This window comes from Catharus ustulatus, chromosome Z (genome assembly GCF_009819885.2).
Source record: "Catharus ustulatus isolate bCatUst1 chromosome Z, bCatUst1.pri.v2, whole genome shotgun sequence".
Taxonomy (NCBI): Eukaryota; Metazoa; Chordata; class Aves; order Passeriformes; family Turdidae; genus Catharus; species Catharus ustulatus.
Genome location: NC_046262.2, coordinates 2,754,563 through 2,778,838, shown reverse-complemented (window position 1 = coordinate 2,778,838; position 24,276 = coordinate 2,754,563). Strand labels below are relative to the sequence as shown.

General features: G+C 40.7%; 1 protein-coding gene across 1 annotated transcript in view; it reads right to left on the bottom strand.

Moving 5' to 3' along the window:
- Window positions 1-24,276, bottom strand: part of EPG5 (ectopic P-granules autophagy protein 5 homolog) — a 63,815-nt gene that overhangs the window by 1,913 nt on the left and 37,626 nt on the right. The window contains exons 20-42 of the mRNA XM_033085658.1: window positions 23,593-23,703; window positions 22,695-22,814; window positions 21,135-21,301; window positions 20,719-20,943; window positions 18,762-18,885; window positions 17,752-17,893; window positions 16,509-16,680; window positions 15,177-15,339; window positions 14,435-14,577; window positions 13,027-13,183; window positions 11,839-12,033; window positions 10,661-10,874; window positions 9,768-9,928; window positions 9,444-9,651; window positions 8,624-8,699; window positions 7,696-7,799; window positions 7,315-7,490; window positions 6,656-6,841; window positions 4,975-5,184; window positions 4,682-4,826; window positions 3,457-3,699; window positions 2,275-2,494; window positions 564-779 (exon numbers count right to left, since the gene is read on the bottom strand). Coding sequence (XP_032941549.1) covers window positions 564-779; window positions 2,275-2,494; window positions 3,457-3,699; window positions 4,682-4,826; window positions 4,975-5,184; window positions 6,656-6,841; window positions 7,315-7,490; window positions 7,696-7,799; window positions 8,624-8,699; window positions 9,444-9,651; window positions 9,768-9,928; window positions 10,661-10,874; window positions 11,839-12,033; window positions 13,027-13,183; window positions 14,435-14,577; window positions 15,177-15,339; window positions 16,509-16,680; window positions 17,752-17,893; window positions 18,762-18,885; window positions 20,719-20,943; window positions 21,135-21,301; window positions 22,695-22,814; window positions 23,593-23,703 — 3,878 coding nt within the window. The remainder of the gene's footprint in view (window positions 1-563; window positions 780-2,274; window positions 2,495-3,456; window positions 3,700-4,681; window positions 4,827-4,974; window positions 5,185-6,655; window positions 6,842-7,314; window positions 7,491-7,695; window positions 7,800-8,623; window positions 8,700-9,443; window positions 9,652-9,767; window positions 9,929-10,660; window positions 10,875-11,838; window positions 12,034-13,026; window positions 13,184-14,434; window positions 14,578-15,176; window positions 15,340-16,508; window positions 16,681-17,751; window positions 17,894-18,761; window positions 18,886-20,718; window positions 20,944-21,134; window positions 21,302-22,694; window positions 22,815-23,592; window positions 23,704-24,276) is intronic.

Here is a 24,276-nt window from a genome sequence, read left to right as displayed (position 1 = left end):
ATTGTTATTCCACAAACATTTATGGGGCTCTTTTCTCAGCATTCTTTCCAGAGTGAACTATATTTTGACACCTGACAAACTTGGTGTCTCTGTTTAGAAGGTGAAGTCAATAACAAGCAAGCACATGCTCCTTTGTCCATCTCTTAATGTTTAAGATACCTCAAGGTTAGGACAGAAATTGCAATGTATCTGTTTATATACAAAATCTTGAGAAGTCAACTGAAGTAGTTTTCTAAAGATCAGGTGGAAGTACCTTCTTCTAACAAACAGTCTGCATACAAACTTTGCTTGAGTTGGACTCTTAATTCAGGTTTAGAACTGCATTTTCTCTCTTGTTTCACCACAACCTTTGTAGAGGTTCATACTTGTTTCTTAATCTGACTAACACACTCACTGTGCTATTTCTGTGACAGGCTCAAGGAACATTATAGATCTGGGGGCAATGTGGACTCTGATCATCTTTTAACACTGTGCTGGACCCAGACTGGCATTCTGCACCCAGGCTGCAGTTTGTTTAACGCCATGACTCAAACCACTTAATCCAACACAGCCTCAGCCCTCACCTGGGTGACAAAGGAGACCTCCTGCCTAACCCAATAGCACCAAGTATTCCAGAAGTGAGTCTCTCTTCAGCCAGCTGGCTCTGCCGGCCCTGGATGGACAGCAGGGTCCGGAGGACAGATTCAATCAGAATGGGGTCATCTTGCTCCAGCTGCACCAAGGATAACTGCATGGCTTTATGCCACCACAGGAACAGCTTTGCCTCTTCCTTTGCTGAGCTTTAGGTAAAATTTAAAGAAAAACGTAAGAGAAAATAAAAATTAAAGAGTCATATGAATAGGTTAAGAATTTATTTCCCTCCTCATTAGGTCCATGAAGAATTCAGCTTGTTAATTGATAACACTAATTTTATCACGAGTACAGCATAACTATACTACCCCACCCATTATTACACTGCAGTGACTGCTACTGTTATGGATTTGATCCACCAGCTAGCAGTTTTAAGGGCCTGTAACAGGACAAAGAACAGTGCTTCCTTTTAAGCTTTACAACTGGAAATAAATGATACTGCAGTCATAAGTGGATTTAAACTTGCCTAAGACTTGGCACAAAAGGAATGTAGCTGTATCTCTACTCCTTTGTTCTTTTCTTCACTTACCAATAAAACACTTCAGGAAGCACTGGATGTTGTTACCACAACAATTTAGATATTTAATATGATCCTTGAGAAAAGGAAACACTGAAGCTTTTTGTTGAGTAAAGTCCAAAGTGAAGTTCTCCCTATGCTATTTTTAATCTTTCCCCAAACAGTTGGCAGTTTAAGTTAACAAGCTCAGATTTTCCACATAAAGCACCAGCACGAGTTTCCTGCATCAGACTGTCCTCACATTACTCCTCCCAGTCGTTTCCCATTGCAGGCAATCTCAGATCTGATGTTTACAGCAAGGTTTAATCTGCTTTATATGGTGGCTTTGCTATCTCCTTCATAACCTTGGCAATGAAATTACTACAGTACCTACCACAGTGAAGGTATTTTTTGAATTTCAAGAAACAGTGGGAACATACATTTTCCCAAACTGTTCTTTTACAGAAAATATTAATATTATCAACATTAACATAGAAAAATAATAATCAGGTTTGCTAAATCCTGGCAATTTCAGCAGCAACTCTAACTACAGTTGTTACACACATTAAATATTTTTATTTTGACCCCAAAGTTATGCATCCTTTCTCCTCAAAACCCAGTTATCTAAGATGTTTTACAGTAATATAGGCCATTGACCCATCAGATCCACTGGCTCCAGATTTGGTTCAGAGCTGCTGCACAGTCTCCATCCAGCAGCTTTCAACACCAGTTCTCTCAGTGTGCCAGACTAAATACTTAGCACATAACTCATTCCACCTTGTGGACACGCTGGGAAGTGGAACCCAGAATGATTCAGGGCTTGCTTCGAGTCATTTTTACAGAGTACAAATCTGGGCTGTCATTGAAACCAAGACTGTCTGACTGAAAAATGACTTTTCTAGAAGATTAAATTCCTTCTTCCATTTAACCACCACAGCTACTTTCTGTTGGCACTGCAGAAGGACAGACCCTGTATTAGTAGATACAGAAGGACAGGTCGTGTCATCCAGCACTCTGTTGAAATTAACTTAATTAACCAGGGCCACCTAATTATACCAGCTATACAACTCTTAACAAACTTTAATCTAAATAATAATAGTAAAAGTCCAGGCATAATAATAAAAGTTCAGAAGTTTCAGGTTTCATACCTGGGGTACACTTGCTCCAGCCATTTGCTGATGGTCAGCAGAATTTTCATTTCATTGGTAAGGGTTTGGTCAGTGTTCAGGCATTGCAGCAGGTAGACATAGAGGGTCAAGTAACTTCCTAAAGACAGGCACTCCTGCAGGAATTCTTCCATGGTTAGCTCAGGAACTTGGAGGGAAGCAAGTATAGGGCCCCAGCCCAACTCCTGGTGATGAGGGGAATCTTTGAAGAAAGCAGAAGGAAAGAACAAAAAGCATGTGAGAAAGCAGCACTTGGTAAAATCCAAGAATCAGGACTACTAATTAAGAGAATCTGGGCTGGCTCAGCTGTTTTTCAGGTAATCAGCACATCATGCAACTCTTATGGAGAGAACAGAAAAATTCCCTTATCACAGGGCACCTCCTTGAGGTCAAGGTGAGGTATTTTCCCAGCAGTCAGCCAGGACTAAAATGGAATTAGAAGTATTTCCCTCAGGTGTACTGAAATCTTCCACACAGTGAAAGAAATAAAAATGTAGCTGCACAAGGATTATGTAAACAGAAAAAAGAAGAAAAGAAAGAAAAAAAATCATTCATTCCACACTTTCAGAGTTCTACCAAACCTGAGTATTTTTTTCTTAAATTAGCTGACAGAACACTAGAGAACTGGAAAAATGTCTTGCGTTCTCTTGGGGTGATTTTTTTTTTATAAAGTCCTCTACTTTAGTTGCAAAAATGGCAACACTACAAAGAACAAATCAGTTTTCAGAGAGATGGGTATGGATATTAAGAAAACACACAATCAGAGCAGCTGTAAGACCCAAACCACAATCACAGAATCCCAGAATGGCTTGGGTTGAAAGGGACATAAAAGACCATCTTCTACCATCCCCTGCCATGGCCAGGGACACCTTCCACTGTCCACAATCCCCATCCAGCCTGGCCTTAGACATTTCCACGGAAGGAGAAGCCACAGCTTCTCTGGAAAACCCGTGCCAGGGCCTCATCACCCTGAAAGGGAAGAATTTTGTCTCTCATATCCCGTCACCTTTGTGACAGCGTGAAGCCATTTCCCCATGGCAGAGGGGTTGGAACAAGGTGATCTTTAATGACCCTCCCAACCCAAACCAGTCCATAACTCAGAAGATTTGTGCTCAGTGGCATCCCAGAGCGACCAGAGGCTGTGAAACAGAGTCAAGCTCCTACCACCACTGAAGTAGGAGGTGATGCAGGCCTCGGTGGTCTCGGCCATGTGGCGCACGGAGGCCAGGCTGTGGCAGGCAGCTGTGAGGAGGGGCATGGCCAGCAGCCCCTGCACCCTGCTGTCGATCCACCTGCGCAGGCTGCCCCGCAGAGACTCGGCCGTGGTGATGCTGGAGGTGTTGAGCATCATCAGCGTCTCCATGAACAGGCTGCTGAGGGACAGGTGGCGCGTCTGCAGATCCATGTCTGCAAGTCACAAAACAGAGAAACCTTTCAGGGAAGAGACACTGGGACCCAGATTCAGCCCCACCACTGGACACTTTCTGGGAAAAGCCTCTTCCTTGTTACACACCCATGGGCAGGAAGACACACAACCTCTTACAAGCATTTCTGTGGAGTACAGCGAGACACAGATTTCACCTGAACTCACAGCTGGACAGAGGACCCTCAAGACAGTACCAGCACTAAAAATGAGATCTAGGTAATCTCCCCACACAATCCTGGGTGTCTGGACAAATTATACCACTAGGGTACACCAGTACACCTCTTTGACTTCAACACTGCCAAGTTCTCCTGGGTTTACAATTTAGAACCATTTCTGAGTCACAGAATCGTAGAATATTAAGGGCTGGGAGGGACCTTAAATACCATTCTAGTCCTCTTGTCAGAGACAGGGACACTTCCACTAGATCAGGTCACCCAATGTGGCCTGGAGCACTGCCAGGGCTGAGGCATCCCCAGCTTACCTGGGCAACCTGTGCCAGTGTCTCACCACCCTCACAGTAAGAATTTCTTCCCTAACATAATTTTCCCCACTTTCAGTTTGAACCCATTACTCCTAATCCCTCAGAATCAGGAGAATGGATTTGTGCCATTCTTCTCTTTAAAAAAAAGAGTTAAATGACAAGAAAAAAAAATTAGAAAAAAACCCAAACCAGCAGATGACAAACAAATGAATCACTAAAGCTCCTATATATCAGCCAGTTTTACTCACAAACATAACCCCTGTTTCTAGTATTGGTTCTGTCACTCTTGACAGCTCTTTAGGGCAAGATTCATATTTTTACTTTGTGCTAATATACCACCTATGTACACATCACCAAAGCACCACGAGGGAGACTTGAAAGTAATGCAAATAATTAAATTGTCACAGATGTTCATCAATCCACAACGCAAAATAAAGGATTTTGACAGCTTTAAAGTAATTTGCCATTTCCACAACACAAACCTGGGGGATTAAAGATGACTACATCATCTAGCAACTTGGCCATTTCTTGTTCCAAAACTGCAAGGGTTATCTTTCCACTTTGTTCCAAGGTGCTGAGGAACTGAACCACCTGGCGAATGTACGCTCGGCACTTCAGTGTGGCATCCTGTCAAACAAAACCAAAATCAATTAGGAAAAAAGAAAAAAAAGAAAAATCACATCCAGAACTCTTTCCATGTTCCATAATACACACAAGCAGAACTTCACAAAAGCCAAGAACAGCATGGAGATGCTCCAAAACTAGTTCAACTCACAAGGTGGATGTGACCATCTGAAGATGCCCCAAAGCCTGCTGAGATTTTCAGGAGCTTCACAATGAGTTCAGCTCCAGCATCCTTAGCAAGGATAACAGAGGGAGGGTAGTGGCTGTTGCAGTAGCTGATGATGCTTTCGTAAGATGAAATGCCCACAAGCTGCCAAGGAAGGGAGCTGGTCTGTCCGAGAAGATTTATGAGTGGAGATTCCTGAAGATTTAAAGACACGAGTTTAAGCTACACCTCTTTGCAGTTTTCAATTCATACTCACAGTACTCAATATTGGAAAGAAGTTCTGGCTTCAGAATTTGAAGGAGATGGAACAGAAAACCCACAGAAATAGATGACCTTAGGAAGTCTGTCTGAAAAGCAATTCCTTACTCAAGCAGTAAGCTAACACATGTATTTTATCTGTAGCATTTGCAGAACTGTTGCAGCAGCTCTAACCAAGTACAAAAGTCTGTGAAAAATGTTAAAATTCAACATGTAAACACATAAAAACAGCTAGAAAGATATGGAGACCCTTCAAGTTAAAGTCACTTCAGTACAGGTTTAAAAGAGGCATTAAAATATTACTTTTAAGATTACATTAATGTAAGTGCATAGGAGAAGCAATGTCCCTCAATTTTCCATTTAGTGAATCATCCACCAGCCTGGGGAACTCCTCATGTGCTTATTCTCATAAATACCACCCTGAACAGCACAGCAGCTCCACAGCTCACACAGGCAGTGCAAGTCAGCAGATGTAAAAGTCTCTCTGTCTATGAGCAGCTCCCATCTATTCTTAAACATCTGCAGTGAAAAAGAGCGCCCTGGACACAGAGGAACACCAACTGGCATGGGGTTGTGTCAGAAGTTTAGACTGGATATCAGGGAAAGGTTTTTCCCCCAGAGGGTGCTGGGCACTGCCCAGGCTCCCCAGGGAATGGGCACGGCCCCGAGGCTGCCAGAGCTCCAGGAGAGTTTGGACACTGTTCCAGGGATGCACGGGGGGGATTGTTGGGGTGAATGTGCAGGGACAGGAGCTGGGCTGGAAGATTATTTCCAACTCAGAATATTCTATATCCTATCTTATGTTTTCTACAGGTTTTAGAATGAACAAACACAGGAATTGTGGTGATAATCTGGAACTAACCTAAATTACACTAATTCTTCAGGAATGTGACACTGGTACAACAAGTACTCCTCAGGTTGCTCATGCCCTGGAACACAGGGCTGAGAAAGTTTGAGATTTAGATCAAGGTGTCACAGGAGTGCTCTGAGAGGCAAAAATCTCCTGATAGTGTGTCAGTTTAACACACTGCTGGAGGGAAGGAGGGAATTCCTGAGGCTGACTCACACCATGTGCAAACAGCTATCTTCTTAAGAAGCTTCTGATAAGGAAACATATTCAGGTCAAAGCACGTAAACTCTGGTAATTTTCCTAAACCGAAATACAGTGATGGTCAAAGCCTGCTGGTGACATCTTGGTGCAGCATCTTGTAATGCCTCAGAGGAAATGGAGAGCAGAGGATACTGCAAGTGCAAGAAAGCTGGCTGATGTGAAATGGGACTTCCTGAAAATGATCAAGACACCTGAAGAGTCTCCCAGAAATAATGAATGAGATTTAGCCACATCTCGTCTCCTTTCTAGTAAAGGATTATTTTTAAGAGATGGGCATGAACTGTCACAAAAAATTACCTCTTCTCCTATAAGTTGTTCCTCCTTTGCCAACAGGACCATCATGTACAGCAAACAGACAATCATGCCATGAGTCTGAGGGTGAGGGTTGGGATTCCAGGCATCAGAGAGGACACTGACCCAGTTTACTTCACATAAAACATAACCCAAGAACAAGAAACAACTCTTGGGGCTGCCTCTTTCGATCTAGGAAGGAGAAAGGGGAAAGGGTGTGTAAAATAAGATGTAAGAACTTTTATACTTTCCAGTTCCCTAGCCAACTGTAAATCTACAGCAGCATTTTAGGTCAGCAGAGGAATAGACAAATGTCTTTTCTCCATCATTTCCCCCTCTTGCACCTCTTCCTTGTCTCAGTTGACTTGGAAGTGAGAACAACATGGGAATAGCAAAATATATTAAATCTAATGAAAATCATTAGATACACATGCAATAAATGAGACATTCTGGCAGTTCAACAAAGAGGGAGCTGTACAGCTCCCCACAACTTTGTTAAGACTGAAAAACACTCCTTCACAAAAATCCATCTTAAATGGAGCAGCTGTGAATGCTACAAACAAGCTTGAAAAGCCTGCTTGGTAAAACAACTGTGTCCTGCTCTCCAGCTATCTTCAAGGGCACCACTGACTATGAACTTCATTCAACAGATGCCACAAACTCACCTTAAAGAACTCTTCCATAAGCATCTGGTCTGGATGCATTTCCTTCCATGGAAGCCTTCTGAACTCAGTGTGGAAAGAATAGAGAATAAACTCTGGCATTTTGGGGGCTGTGCAACACTCACAGTAATGCATTAGGTGTAACCAGAGAGCCCCATGGTGACTTGGCAACAGCTTTTCTAGAATCAAAGAAGATAGCCAAATTAATAACAGAAAAAAATTCAGATAAAACTCGATTTCAGAAGAAAATCTATTTTTGAAGATGGAAAGGTTGCAAATTACACTAAAATACACTCAAAGAAAAAAAATGCAGATTAAACTTTAGTTGTTGTTTTGATTTTTCTCCAAATCAACAAGTGGGGAGGCTTAGGATTTTATGCTCACCTTTGAAGCTCTCATGCAAAAGTTTGATGCAATCTGCAAACAGACAGACCACAGTGGAGGCTACAGGAGTGTCACTCTCCAACCAAGGGTAGCAGGGTTGGCTACTGAAAAGAAGCGCAACACAAATTTCAGTGTTCAGGTAGCTGAGCTGAAACATTTGCAATTTAAATACTCTAAGCAGGGAAGTACAGGTATCAGCAGTCCCCCCAGTTTCAGTTTTTTGGGACTCCTCTCTTCTTCCTTAGAAGAGCTGCACAGTTCACTATCACAATGAAGATCCACTGAGTAAGCAGAAATTACTTGTTTGATATATCATAGTGGAATTGAAAGAACAGAGTTTTTCAATGACATTATGACACCACCAGCTGCAGACAACTTCCAGCTTCAGTGCTGAAGGTGCACTCACAACTCCAAAAGCTTTTAATTTTGAAAGAAAGCAAAATTTGAATGCACAGTAACATAACTAACTTTTTTTGTGAAGACAGACACAAGGCAATAGATCTTCACAGCATCCATTTAACCTGAAGTGTCTTTATATACCCCTGGTATTGGGGGTTATATTTGTTTTGGCTTTTCTTTTTTTTTAAACAGGTGTTATAGATATTACAGATGCTAAAAAAGGGAATCTGAAATTCAAGTTTCCGTGGTTTTAAAACTGAGTGAAATCCTTCAAATAAACAAGCTCTGTTCATATTATTACACGATCTTTTTCATATCTAAAATAATTATTCTATCCAAACCTTGGAAAATTTGATGTAGCTCATGAATTACTTCTGTAATTATTAAGGAAATTACAAAGTGAGAACTATTTAAATGGAAGTCAAGACAGTCACAAATTATTAAAAACCAGGTAATAATGAAAGCCATTCTTAGAGAACTAAAGTCTCTACCTTAGCAAAAATTAATTTAAATTAAATGTAATATATACCTTGCATCTTCTTTCTCCAAGACCAATATCCATGGTTTAAAGAGTCCAGCAATGACTGAATACAAGGACTGCAATGCTAAAAGGAAACAAAACAAGCTGCTTTTCTCCTTCAAATCAAAAACAGTGAACATACTACACTTTTTAAAATTTGCATAGAATATCCTTTTCTCACTCTAACATTCACAGAATTATAGAATAATCAAGACTGGAAAAGGCCTCTAAGATCATTCAGTCCAACCATTCAATCAAAACCTTTCTGGCCAAATAAAAATTTAAAATACAATATGCTTACTCCAGTTAACAACAGGGCTGTTTTAACAACCATCATAAGCATTTTGCATTGTTAAGACATTTTATTAGTATAACTTTACACACCAGAGATTGTGGGAGCAATGATGATCACACTTTAAATCTGCGCATATTAAAATGTGTTAACTAAAATTTAAATTAAAATTAATTAAAAATTAAAAGAAAAGCTAACTTTCTCCAGATCTAAATTATACATGATGAAATTCAATAGTGTCTCTTTCCAAACCTCTGATCAGTGCAAAAGACTATTTTTCTTGAAGAAAGTACAATTGCCTCGTAAATAATTTTGAAGAAAGCTCAAATATAAAAAAGCTTCCTCTCAGATTATAAAGCATCAAATCCTACATGGTCATGAAGTAGCAGCAACATTTCCCATCTGCATTTTAATATTACCATTATTGCACAAATGCAAAGTAAGGAAATTTTACTGTATATTTAACTGGCCTGTAACAGAGGGAATTAGAGAAATCAGGTGTCTGTTCTTACGCAATTTGCATTTAAAGAGAAATACCTGCTAAAATTCTGCTACTGCCAACAGGCTCTTGGGCTAAATTAGCAACTTCAGTGTCAATCAGTCGTTTAATGAGATATTCCAGGAATGTGTTCACTACAGGCACATAAGGAGTCCATTTTGAAAACAGGCCAAAAGTCCTGAAGTCCACAGAGGCCAGTCGGAGTTTGCAGAAGGATGTAGAAAGCCACTCTATTGTCTCTCTGACCTGTAAAAAGAAGGAAGCTATCAATCAGCTGCAGAAAGGTTGCACAGCAGTGTTATCTGTCACTGGAGGGCACCTGTTTCACCTAAAAAACATATATCAACTCAAGAGGCACTCACCTGTTCTGTGGAGAGGAGAGTGTTTGCAGCATCCCTCACCACAGGACCTTCAGCAGAATCACTTTTCTTGGAACTGCCCTGCTCAGTCACTGCTGAATCACACCCCAAAGCTTGAAGTGATGCCTTCCAACAGTCAGGGCTTAGAAGCTGCTCTGATGAACCTTAGGAGAAAGAAGGGAATGCATTTGTGAAGACCAGAAAGATGTTAGTCCCTTTCTCCAAACAAGTCAAGAAAGGTTGAAATTAGAGCTCCCTGCTACATGAAAAAATAGGTAACGTGGGAGTTTGAAAGCCCCAAGTTAAGGGTGAGAGATATCTCGAGTTTGCAAATGTAATCAACATTTCCTTTTGGCATCTACATGTTTCTCTTCTTAGACAGCTTTCCAGGCACTTTGTACATTCCTGGCTGCAAATACACATTAAGAGACAGTGGCTGCCTCAGCAGATACGGTTTGACAAACAGAAGCACTTCTGTTCTCATTTGAGGGGGGGCATCAGAATATGGGTGGCATCAAATGTCAACCAGGACATTTTCAGCAGATTTCAGTGTCAGTTACACATCTTCATAATTCCAGCTCTCTGCCTGATATTGAAGGGTAATCAAAAACAAGGGTTCTGCATTACAGACCATGGCATAACCATTAATAGGTGCTTCCATTAACAGAAGACTCTCCTCCACCCTTCCCCTGTTACATGGGCTGAAAAATCTCTTGTCACTGATGTGTGTGCCTTGACCACAGAAGAGCTACAATTTGTCAAAAGGCACATAAAAATGCCCTAGGTAGAAACCTAGCGAAGTGTAAATCACTCTGCAGTTTACTGCACAGAGTTCATATTTTTAAGCCAGAAGGGTTCTGCACAAAGGCTTAGGATGCATCACCTCAGATACTCACTTTGCACAAACAACCTTAAGAAATCACTGTAGTGGTCAGGGAACTGATACTGGAGGAGGTTAGTCCAATGCTTGCAGAAGATATTAAATGGCATCAAAATATCTTCTTCAGGTTCCATGCCACATGCATTGAGAGCCAAGTGAATGGACTCCAGGAGCTGGGTGCGCTCCGAGAGAGGCGGCTTGGCCACGCTCAACCACTGTGTGATGTCAAACTACAACAGAGCACAGGGAGCGTTTGTAAGCAGGGGGTTCAACAGACACAACACCTTTAGGAGGAGGGAGAAGTCACCAGTGAAATTAAATCATGACATTTTTATGTATTTAAGAAAAAGCTCATGAATTTGCATCTCATTAGCCCTAACTCCAAACCTCACTCTTCAAAGGCTATCATGTAGCACAGTGCAGAAGTCTCTAGATCTGTGAAACAGCCCTTGGCAGAGGGGCTCAGATTAATAAAGACATGTCTGAGTTTCCACACAAGCATTAAACTTGTGTGGAAACCCAGACACAGCCCAAACATTTTCAGGTGGTAGAGCAGAGCTTTCATAGGCCCTTGAGCGTCAGGATGGGCCTTGGTCAGTGGGGACAATAGCGACCACTGCCACCATGGTCAGCTCAGAGTCCTGCCCAGGACAGGCTGCTTCCTGCTCCCAGCTGTTTCCCTGTAACTAAAGAGAAGGATCAGAGCAATATCAAAGGTCAAGTGTTACCCTTATTTCTCCACTGGCAGTATGAGTAACAGGAGATGTGCAAACCACTTGCTGTTACCTCAATCTGTTTTAAGACAGGAAGGACATGGGTGCCAAACAGAGCTGGAAAATGCAGACACTATCAGAAATTGTGTTTTGATTGTTACATATCCAGCATTGACTGGCTATTGTGATGAATGTCTTTGTAGAGATACCAGGCAGAAATCATTGAGAGATGGTCTAAATTTCAGCAGTAAGCCCTGGGAAACACATACTGATACTATCTGGGCTGGAAAAGGTTACTTATGCTATTTGCTTGTGACTCCAGCCTCTCTTGAACTAAAATGCAACACTTACTATTCAGTATGACTGACACAGCTCTACAGAACACGTCAATGCTATTTTAAAGTACCAGATTTGCATCTCTTTCCTCTTTAGCTTAAGGACAGGGTCTTTAGGAAAAGAACACCCACAGACCAGACTTCACCTTTGTCAGCAGCATGAAGACAACATCGCTGTTATCCTCACTCAGAAAGGCCACGACTTTTTCATATAAAGTCACAAATTCACTGGGAGAGGCAACAGGAGTGAAGTAAGGAGAAAGGAGAGTACAGAGCCTCCGGTTCTGCAGGATGGTCTGGAGCAGACGCTTGCACTCTGATTTGGTCCCACTGATGAACACCTGAGAAAAGTGGGAATGGTGGGAAAAATAACAGCCAAATATCAGTCAACTGTAAAATACACCTCTTAAGCTTGTTGTTGAGGCACCCACAGTTTTGGTCCTTTTATAAAAAGGGAAGTTTTTCTCAAAACAAAAGACTGAGATTATAAGATTAACATCAACTAAAAGCTGTTATTCCACAAGATATATCATAAAACAAACACACCTTCCTAGCTTGCTTTAGACCAGCATTTGTGGTAACATACATTGTCTAAAAACACCTAGAAATACCATCTTTTTCTGATGGAATAGCGTTAGAAAATTAATCCTGATTTCACCCGCCTTGCTTGATAATAGGAAAAATTTAACAAAACTACAGCTGTGAAGAACTTCTCAGCACTTCAGCTGTTAGAGGTGCTCAAGGACAGCTGCACAGGGAAATCAGCTCCATCCAAGATAAAAGTATCTGGACCCAAAGCAGAGCACAAACACAGCAAACATTACCACCACCACCACCACCAAGCACTTCTCCATCAGCAAAATTCTGATATAACTCACTATATGAGAACATTGGAAGGCTCTAAAAGAAATGTATCCAAATACAGAGATTAACGAGATGTGCATCAACCAGAAAACAAGTAAAAACTAAGTCTGTGCTGAAACACTTTAATGAACTGAAAGTATCCAAACCTTAGTTTACCTGCCCAAAACTCCAGCATTTAACTAACACAATGATAATTTATTAACACTAAACAGAGGCACCTCAGAGCAACAGTTTTTATTTTGCTTAAATGCAAGTTTTATCTCTCCTAAGGGCTATGTATATTACACAGTTAGTCGAAAAAAAAATGGGATAGAAATTAACTTTTGGAATTGAAATTAACTTTTAGGCTTCTGAACATGTTTAGGACCTCCTCCCCTCACTAACAGCAGTGAAACTGCAGTAAGAATAAGCATCAAAAATCAAATTTTAAAAATTAAGAAAATATTTTCATATTCAAGAAATAAACTCACTTGGCCCAGAATCTCAATGCAGGATGTGAAGAACTGTCTTGTGGGAGGATTACGTTGAGTTTCATCACACACATATTCTACCAATGTGAAAAACAAACCAATTCCAACTTTCTTGATTGCAGGCATAGGCTGCACCTTGTAGATATTTATCAGGGCCCTAAAAATATCAAATTTAAAAGACAAATTAAATTTACATATAGAGAATAATCTGTGACAATAAAAAAAGGCTTCCTGGCAACATATAGTCTAGAGATGAGTACTTGTGATACTCACTGAGTATCCCATCTTCTCATATTCTGACTGAAAAGTCACAGATTTAACTTATGTAATTTTGCTGCCTGAAATGGATACGTCCAAACCTTAAAAAGTCTCAGAAAGTGAACACTGAAAGATTTCTGAAGCATAGTTCCAATGGATTATTTCTCCCTTTCATCATGTACTCCTTATATTCTGATGGCATTCTCAACTGCCTTTGTATTGCAAGAAAAGCTACCCCATTTTATTTCACAGGCTCAACAATAAAAGAATTAAAACAGAATCAGTCTTGTCTTGTGTATTGCCAAGTAAATGTTTCATTGAGATCAAATCCCTGTCTTCACTAAGTCTGAATTAAAACAGGTGAAGAAGATGTAATTTCACAGACATAAATCCCAAGAACTAGCTCATCCACAGAATTTTTCAGATTAATGATCAAGAATGAACAAGAGAAGTAGTACATAAATCCTTTTACTTTTACAATCATTACACTCTACAGCAAACCAGTTACACTAAGAGAATCCCAGGAGAAATCTGGAAGACTGAGGATGAAGTTGCAAAGGTGGACCTCTGGGATGAACCATAAAAGGTCTTCAAGAGGGTCTTGGATGATCCCATTTTATTCACAGCTCCCCCAGAAAAGTGGTATTATCTAGCCTGCTTCCACTGCACCATTTTGTTTCACCTACTGAATAACTATTTCAAATTGTAGCACTATTTTAAAGATTTATGTTCTGCACTAGAAAGAGGAAATCCCACTGAGAGTCATACTCAAATCATGCAATTTAGCCTATAGCTGAGATAGTTGTGGTACAAGTTTGCCTGAACTTCCTGAAGTTTAGCACAGCATCCTTGTCATTGCTCAGTGCCCTTTTTACAGCATTAGGAGGGCTATTATAATGCACAGTACAATAAAAAAAGTAGAAAACAATAAACAGAAGTAGAGCACAATACTGTGTGCCCTGCTGAGCCTGAGTGACCCTCTGATAACAAGAATTACTGTCACAAACACAGAGGTCTCAGGATTCCAGCTCTGTTGGCCCAAGCCGATGAGCACAAGCAAAAACACACAAACAGGTTCCACATTTTAACTCATATATACCAAAATGGAAACCCAAACACCACTGCCCAGAGAAGCATCCGAGCAACCTACGTTATGAAATTCTCCACGTGTACAGCTGCTTCCACAACACCCAGGGAAGGTGGCTTCATGGCTTCTGCCTGCAGCTGTCTCACTTCTTTATGCAAAGCATGAAGCTGCTGGCTCACTGCTTCATTTTTGTGCTTCCCTTCAAACTAAATGACAGAAAGACACACATTCATTTCAGAACTAACATGGTTTTGCTAAAACTCTTCCATGTTGCAGCTATTTCTAAAAACAAAGCAGAGTCCAGTCAGAGAACTCTGAATTTGAATGGCTTTCCTCCTGAGAGCTTTGATCAGATTTAGTACATCATGCCCAAGTACACATCCTTGGTCAAGTTCCTAATTAATTATCACACACACTAATAGAATTCATGTCTTTTATCTTAAGGCTTTTAATCCACAGGGACTGAAACTTAGAGGGAATCAAAAAATTAATTTACTAAGCATCATGGGAGTATTTCCATAAACATTTTCAAGTTTCTACTCCTATGAGCAAGTAAATTCCCACATCCATACGCTGGGAAGTAGTTCAGAATGGATGCCACGAGCATAACAAATTATGCAACAGCTTATTCTTCAGCTGTTGATCTGCTTCTCCTTTTGAGCATTACACATGAGGTGTTTCAGATCACTAATATGCATGTGGATTTAACTGGTTAAATGCTACCACTTCTGTAATAATTGAGCCATTTCACACTCATCCTCTGTGTTCAAAAGCCCCAAAACAGAGGTGATGCCATGCCTCTAACCTGGATGGTGAGCTGAGCTGCTCCCTGGCACTCTTTATTTGAAGTTCCCCGGCACTGCAGGTGGAGGGTGATCTGCTCCTCCCTGTTGACATACAGCTTAGGCACTGTGTCCAGGATCTCACTGTTCAGAGCAACATGCTGAGACTCCCAGAGAGCTGCAGTTCTGAAAGGCAGTTATTAATAAAATTACCAAAATATTTCCTGAAAACGGCAATGCTAAGAATTTGTAAAAGACGTGACTTCAATTTACTGTGCTGTACAAAGACTCATGACACTTTCCTGGAAAACATAAAAGGTTATTAAATGAAATTGAGCTAAAACTTCAAAGTAATAGTACTTCAAAGAAATAAAAAAACAGGTTCATAAAAGCAAAACTACTCAAGTATGTGTGAGTTCTTTTGAATTGCTTGACATGACAACCTGGAAGGAAGCTAAACAGAATAATCTCAGTAGGAAATGCAATTTTCCACCAGACAAAAAAAAAAAAAAAAAAAAAAAGCAAGCTGGAAGGTGACAATTCAGTCAAAATGAAAAAAAACCAAAAAGAGAGAAAAGAGAACCCACCTAAAATTGATACTGGAATTGTTTAGACACAGCCTCTCATGGGCTTAGTAGTTTTTGTTCTGGTTAATACTATTGTTATTAAATTACTACATTCAGTAAGAACAGCTATAGATTGACCAGTTGTTATTGAAAACAATTCAGCTGGATTATCTGAGTTGGAACATTAAAAACAGAAAGTCCCTTTCATTCACAAAGCTAGCAGAACCAGAAATCTGATTTCTCTCCTGGGTGCTTCATATTGCAACTACTACATTAGTGCAAAAGGGTTAAATAACTCATTGTCTACAAACCTAGCCTAAAAGGAGGCTTTATTTCAGGAAATATGCCAAATAAGAAAGTAAGTTAGATGCCATCTGATGTAGTCTCAGACATAAGATAAGGGTTGTGCACTCTTACATCAGTTGAAGAAGTAGAATAATAATGTGAAGAGAAGAAAAAAGGGGCAAGAAGCAGAAATCAAGTACTGACAGCCTTGTGCTAACACTGCATATGAGGCTGCATTTTTAGGAAGGAATTGTTCCCTGTGAGGCTGGGGAGGCCTTGGCACAGGGTGCCCAGAGAAGCTGTGGATCCCTGGCAGTGTCCAAGGCCAGGCTGGACAGGGTTTGGAGCAGCCTGGAACAGTGGAAGGTGTCCCTGCCATGGCAGGAGGTGGCACTGGATGAGCTTTAAGGTGCCTCCCAGCCCAGGCCATTCTGTGACTCCACGATGATTTTAAGGCACTGCTGGACACACTGGTGAGGCACAAGGGGCACAGACATGACTCACTTGGCGTGCTGCTGCAAGATGTTCAGGTCCTTGCGCATGAGCTGGATCGCGTCCTTCTGGCTGACGAGAGTGGCAGAGGAAATCACTGGCACAGGAGCTCTCATTGTCTGCAGAGGCAGAGGGGGCTTGGGAGTATCAAGCTTCTTCAAATTATTCAAGATCCTCATTTTGGCTACAAAAGAATTTGAAAAAGGCAGAAGCAAGCTTGGTCAATAAGAAAAGTTTAGGAAAAAGTGAACAAAAACATTAATTTTTCTGCATGAAGCATTTTTAACTGCAGACAAATATTTCTCAGGTTTCTCCATTAAAAAAACAACAACAAAAAAAAAATCACACAACTGATCTTGGTTTTGTCAAACTTTATTCCACACAGCTAATTTTCATGACCAGCTCTTCCATCACACAAAGGTTAGGATCAAAAGACCTGCTGGTTTTCCCCAAACACTCCTATCTTCCAGTCTTCCTGTCACTCCATTTATTTTACTCATCTGACACAGGCACCCAGACAAAATTCTAAGCAAAATTCGTCTTCCTTTCCCTACAACTCATCCTCACCTCTAGTCTTGTCAGTGTCAATTCCTTTTTGGAGCAGAGTCTCTCTGGGTCAGCCCTCTCCTCCTGCTCATTTCCATTCAAGTTTCTTTGTCCAAACAGTGTAAATTCACCTATGACTCTATTCCAGCTCCCTTCTATTCCCTCACTCCTTCCTCTTCTTTGGATCAGCCCCAAATCCAATCTCCTTACCACATCCTTAATGTACCAGCTAAGACCATCACCCCTTCTGTGCTAGAACAACCCTTTGTCCATGCCAAAATTCTGGGGAAACACAACACAAAACGAAATCGAACAAATAAACTAAACTAAACTAAATAAAATCCCAGAGACAGTATGTTTTCAGATGCAGTTGGTTTTACCTTTGCTTGTACCTGTCTCTCTCTAAATTTTGGGAAAATGCCTGGAGCACACTCTGTGCAGAGGAACTTTTGGGGAGCTCGCTCATGACAGCTTAGCTGTGCTCTTTGACACAGCAAGCTTGAAGCCAAAAAGCATTAATGTTAGCCTCTCACTCCAAAATTTTATGAGAAAACCATGACAACTTCATGGAAAATATTGTACTGACAGGAAACAAACCATATGAACATCTTTATTGGCAGGCATCTTCCAGCTCCTAAGGAAACAAGGGCTTTGACATCCCAGTAACTCTTCAAGGTGCAGTTTCCTCAATGGTATTTTTATCTCTTACCTGACAAAGGGTTGGTGAAATCTGTTTCCCCTGAAGAAGGACAGGTTGCATGTGATTCAAGCTGAACCTGCAGCCAATGGTTCAGTGCTTCCTGAAACTCGTGGTGAATGAGTTCCACATTGACATACTCCATCCACAGATCCTGGAGCACAAAAGAATTAAATTATCATCCCGTTTTGGTCAGCACCATGTGCTGTCCACCCATCCCAGTAGCTGGGGAACTAAAGTAAGTACATAAAAAATATAACCTGCAGTTTTAAGTCATAGGAGATGTATTATTCAAGGCAAAAAATCTAAGCTGAAGAAAAACACTGAACTATTTTTATTACAAATATCATACACACATATCTACTGAAAAGCATTTGTGACACTTAGAGATGAAACCCAACACATGGTATAATTTCTAACACATAAGAGACAAAGGGAAAGACAGATTATTAAAAATCTGCTCTTAAAAGGGAATATAAGAGACCAAGACAGTCAAAAATATCATGGCATGATTAACTGCAGCCAGGCTAAAGCAGGCTGCATTTCCAGCAGTCACCTAAGGAAATGCCCTTCCAAAATCTCTCCTCTTGCAGGATTTTGTTTATACTAAGTTTTTAGGCTTGAAGAATAGAATAATCACACTCACTAATTTATATTTGAAGCTGACATTTTACAGACTACCAACACAAGCAGGTTTTTGGCATCCAGACTTTTGTTATTTAAAGTTGCAACTTAAATAATCATCTAATACTAACTTAGAACATGAAAATAATCACAGAGCTGTACAGAAAAAGGATTGTGTTGCAAGAAATTACAGATATGCAAGGAATCTACATGAGTCCTCTTTCAAACATAAAGGAAGGCAGTTTGGAATTGTACAGGATTTTAGGAAAAGGTTAGAGCTATGAAGGTATCATACATGCTGTATGTGTATCAGTAACACAATTCTCTCACTAATTTCAAAGACTCATTTTGGCAAGTGCACCTTAGATTTCAGACTGCCAGTGTTATTAGTAACCCACCTGTTGATTCTGCATGACTTTAGCAAGTCTATGTGCATCATACTGCTTTGGTAAAGAGGGAATGTATGTATCTCCTTTCTGGAAACTTTCTTCTTCCAACCACAAAATTAAAACATTACAAAGCCTGAGGGGCAAAAAAAAAAGAAAAAAAAAAAAGGGAAAAAAAATCAGTGTGAATTTGATTGTTCTAAGGTTAGAATTAAGGCAACAAATAATGCTACAAGGTGACATGGCTAAAAAAAAAGACATTTCCAGTGCTTTTTCACTCATTTACTGTCAAGTTGAAAACCAGTAGTGGAAAGAAGGTACTTAGAAAAATATGATGGGAAGCAATGAAAGAGTAAGAGGACAAATTCTGAAAAGGAAAATATTTATGCAAACTAGTATAAGACCCAGGACTGGAATAGTCTCTTATATCAAAAAGTATCACCACAATCCCTTTCAAAAGACCAAAGGAATAAATAGAGTACACATGAGCAAGTTTTGGCTTCTCACTCCACCATCTCTCTGCAGTGCCTTTCAAAAAAAGTCATGCCTGAGTTAAGCCACATCTTTTAATTTCTTTCCATGGCTAGTTCGTTCTTATTTCCTCCTTTGTTAAAACTTTAACATAAATACACCTTTTTCTTCAGCTGACATCAGTCCACTGACTGCTACCATTTCCACAACCACACCATCCAAGCCTTCCTGACAAGGAAGCACTAGAATGCCATTAAATCTTCACACTATGGTATTAAATATCACTAGCAAACTCCTGCTTCCTTCATCAGTGTCACTGGTGAAAAAATGGAAGTAGACCAATTCCAACCATCAGCCCTTATAACCCCTACCAATAATTTCCCTCCTGTCTAGGAACCTAGACAGGTCATTAAACTTCCTGAGTATAAGATTTATTTGGGCGTAGAGCAGTCTGGTTTTCTGTTGGAGTGGGGAACCTATTTGAAAGGAAAGACTGAAAATATTAATCTAGTTCACCCAGTGAGCATCTCTGGATTATTTTTCAAAGACAACCAAGTGGGATTTATGATCTCCCCTGTTTGTTTGTACAGTACCTACTGAATGCTGAGGGGAGCACTGAGCAGCAGCTCAGAGTCCAAACGCCTAAGATCCCCAAACAAGGGACCCTTTTCGAATTATTTCAAATAATCCTTTCAACTATTTCCTCACAATATTCACAACCTTCCTCTGGTTTAGTGGACATGAGGTATAGATATCTCTTAGGAGCTACCATCCCTACCAAAAGTGAGCATTCACTGTGTCCCTCTCCTTAGCCTACTCCAAGACAAAAAGGGAATCCTGTGGCAAAGTTTTGGTAAGCAGATTTACCATTTCTCAGGTGGCATAGAAAATACTTGTCAGAGCTCACCTTCAGGCTGCCAACCAAACAAACTGCACTGAACCATGTGCTGAAGTCCACAGTAAATTTCCTGATGCAGTAATCTTACTCAGACTTAAATTTAGGCCCTGGTCTGTGGCAAACATATGCACACCAAGCAACCTTTTACATTTATACATACATATATATAAGTTTTACATTTGTAAATACGAGTAGCAGATATGCCTAAATAACAAATATTTTGCCAGCATGGGGCTACCATTCATTAAAAAGCAAAGCTTTTCCCCTAAAGGGAGTGACAAACCTATCAACAATGTTTTATTTTTAGTAGTAAAACCAGCCCCCTCTCAAACTAAACAAGTTATGCAAACAGAGGAATGGATCTGAGCCCAGCTATGTACTTGAGGACATAGTTTAGTGGTGGCCTTGACAGTGCTGGACTTGATGATCTTGGAAGGCTTTTTCAGCCTGAATGCTTCTATGATTTTATGCTTTCAGTAAGTGCCTGCAGTACATCTAGGGTCACAACCCTCCATTTCTCACACAGCTACAACTGTGCTATAGTAGCAGTTACTTAGGCAGTTGTGTTGATTAACCTGGAACTGGGCAGGCTTTTTTTACCTGACGAGTTCCTTATGCAGCTCAGGTGAAGTCAGGTAAACAGGTGAGCAGCCAGCCTTCTCTGGTGACTTGTCACTGCCCTCAGGACTCTCCACTCTCAGTGCTTTACTGGCAGCGTGGTGGAAGTCTGCCACCTCTGTCAGCCGCTGCTTCATCTCATTTAGCAAGTTAACATGAGCTGTGCTCTGAAAAAAGCGTCTTCCAATACAGCCATCTACAGGTAATCTAAAAATGAACAAAAAAGCATAACTAAGTCTTCTTGCAAATGTTCAATCAGCATCTCTGCAGATAAATTGGCTCACCAGAGAAGCTGCTGGTACCCACTGCTTTCAGGAGCAGTCAGTGTAATGCACTGACTCTCACTTGCTGTGCACTTAATTAATGCTTACTAATCTGCTGGAGCAGGGCAGACTCACCCATACTGTGGTCCTGGTCGGTGAAGGTACAGGAGGAAGAATTTCTGCCAGATCAGTGGCATGAGAGGGTGACCTGCAGGGGTGGCAAGGGCCTGGTGAGCCCAGCGGTAAATCATGAGCCTCTGAAGGGAAGGGACGATGGGCAGCTTCAGCTGGGTCTGGGCTTTCTGCAGAAACAACATTTCCAGACAAGTGTGGTGCTGTGACAGGCTGACACAGGTTAACTGAGCAGATTAACACAGCATGAACACTTGGTAATTACAGCAGAGAAAACTTTGGAAGCAGTCACACATCTGTTACAGGCCTTGAAGGATGAGCTGCCCATCTCACAGCTATGCTCTACACCTCTGATGCCTACAAAACCCCAGCATGAATGCTCTGACACAAGGCCAACATATGGGCCACTGGTGTTAATTACAGTTAATTACTGTTCTTCCTCACAGAAATAGATGTCCCCAGTTTAGATCTCCAGCATGCTACTTCTAACTTTTTCCAGATTACATTTGATACAGCACTAGTGAAAATTTGAAATGCAAAGTATAACTAATGTCAAGAAAGAACATAGAAGCAAAAGCAGAAAAAAAAAGCAACTTATAAGTAGCAGCATCCTATTTTAGCAACAACACAGACCCACTAAATTGTTAAACAGTTCCACTCCAAGTTCCCCTGGACTGGGCCTGAAGCAAGGGAATGGGAGACTTTTCTGAATTCCCAGGACTGGGAGCAGACCCTGACACTCCCTACACCAGACCTCTGGCATCCTTTTCCACACACTCCTTTTGTTTTCCAGCTTAATCAAGACAAAACAAGCCAAAAAGCAAGTGTTCTCCAGACCAGCTCCAAGGATGCAAGACTTGTACTTGACACAGGCAAGCAAACCTATTTTCACAGAGCCTCCTTCACTGAAACACACTGAAATAGCTGAGATGAAGGATGGGCCAAAAGGCACACTTTGAGAATGGACAGCTTTGGTTTCCACTTGCTTCACTCCAGAATTTCTAACTGAATTTGGGCAAGAAGCTGGAAAATTCTGCAATGTGGCCTGAAGTACAGCTGATTAAACGCCTTGTAAAAGGAGAGACCTAAATACTTTTGAAAGCCTTGGAAAAAAATTCAGAAAACAGAGAAAAGTAAAGGCCACTCTTTGCACAACTCAGGTCATCTGAGAAATCATCTGTTTGAAATACAGCCACATTTTTCCACCTGAAAAATAAGTACTCCCTATATCAGGAGTATAGAATAAATCCACTGAAGGTTGTAAGGCATTTAGATGACTCAGAAAATGATGCAAAGACACAAATTAGTTTTCTGTAAATACTGATATAGTAAAATCAGGTATTTCCATGGTAGCTTTTAAATGTAAAGAAACTCAGATATGCACAAAATGTATAAGAAAATTTCCCTACAGAATATTTTTTCCTGCACAGCCAGGTAAAGCATTATTTATGCATTTATCCTGGTAAGAAAGTAGTACATAAGAGAAAAAATAAATGATACAAGGGAACACTTTTCTCCAGCAGTTCTCTCTACTTAATAAAAAGGGATGAGCAGTTCTCTCACCTTCAAAGCTTGATCAGGAGTTAAAGCATTGATAACCAGTTCCCCCTCCACAACTCTGCGAAGCTGTGAATCTTCTTCAAATATTGACTCCATATTTAACACCATCCATGCAAACCAGACCTGGACAACACAGAAATGACAGAAATATTGGTAACAAAACAGCAGGGGGCAGGATCGGGAAGCTTGATGATTTCTGAAGAGGAATAAGTGTTTGACAGATTCTCATTGCAGAGTTGCAAAAAGCAGTATCACATCTCAACTACAAAATCTCTTTATCCTTAAATTCAAACTTCCCCTTTGTACAATCTTGGGAAGGAAGGAGAAAAGCAGACACAACTGACAGAATTACCCAGAGAGCTCTAGGGGAAACAACCTTTTCAAACTCAGTAAAATAAGATCTCTTCTCTTCCACCTGCACTACACACCTCTCTCTGGTACTGCGAGTTTTTTTCCTTTTTGCTTGAATAAGGAGCTCACTTAAGCAGAGAGAAAGTAACTCAAATTCAAAAGATTTATCAGATGAAGACTAATCTAATAGAAAAGTCAGGCTTTACAGATTTTGTCTTGTTAAACAGATCAAAAACAATACTAGATTAGAAGAAAATTTAACTAATAAGTCCTATTATATCGTGGACAGATTAGACAAACTCTCTCTGTGCAAAATATCCATATTCCTTTTAGTGCAATGAACCCACAGCATTCTCTTAGGCTAAACTGGGACTTCTTTGCAAGAAAATTCTGGGACAGGAAGAAAAAGTGACCGAGAGGGAAATCTCACCAAAAAATACCAAAAAAAACCCAAAAAACAAAACCCAAAAAAACACCAAAAACAAACCCAGAGCCTTAGACCACTATGCTGTTTTTTCCCACCACCATAAAACACCATCGTGGCACTCACCTGAGAGGAGTTGGCACTGCCCTCCACGAAGGATGGTGTGACGTTGCCTGCCACGATCCAGCTGACCAGTGAAGACAGCATACCCTTGTCACAGTGATAGCCCAAAGCATTCTGCACAGAAACAGAAAACATTTAGGTTTTTTCATGACCAGGTGATTTAGAAGCTAGAGGTGTATCACTAAATCTTTTTCCAAGTTCCTTTCCACCTCCTATTGCTACTTTCCAGCCCCAGCTCAGCCAGGCAACACTGAAATGCCTCCTTGGCCTTTCCATGTCAGTAACAACACACCATTGCAGTGACTGTGTCTGGTTTTTTTCAGTAGAGATCTCCATTTTTGTCCTAAATACTCCAAATATTTGAAATGCAAAGAAGACAAACCACAGTAGAACTCACATGAATGAAAACCATGTTCCAAACTGGTTTTAGCAGTAATGATTATCACTATGGTTAAAATATCAGACATTTCATTGATCTTGATCCACTCAGAAAGAAATTTTCTTGAACACTCAGAAAAAAAATCAGATAACCCCATCATCACTCATCATCATGACTGGCTGTTCAGAGAAGCTGTGGCTGCCTCATCCCTGGAAGAGCTGAAGAAGAATAGGGACAGGGCTTGGGAAGGTGTCCCTACTCATGGTAGGAGTGGAACTGGATGGGCTGTAAAGGTCCCTCCCAACCCA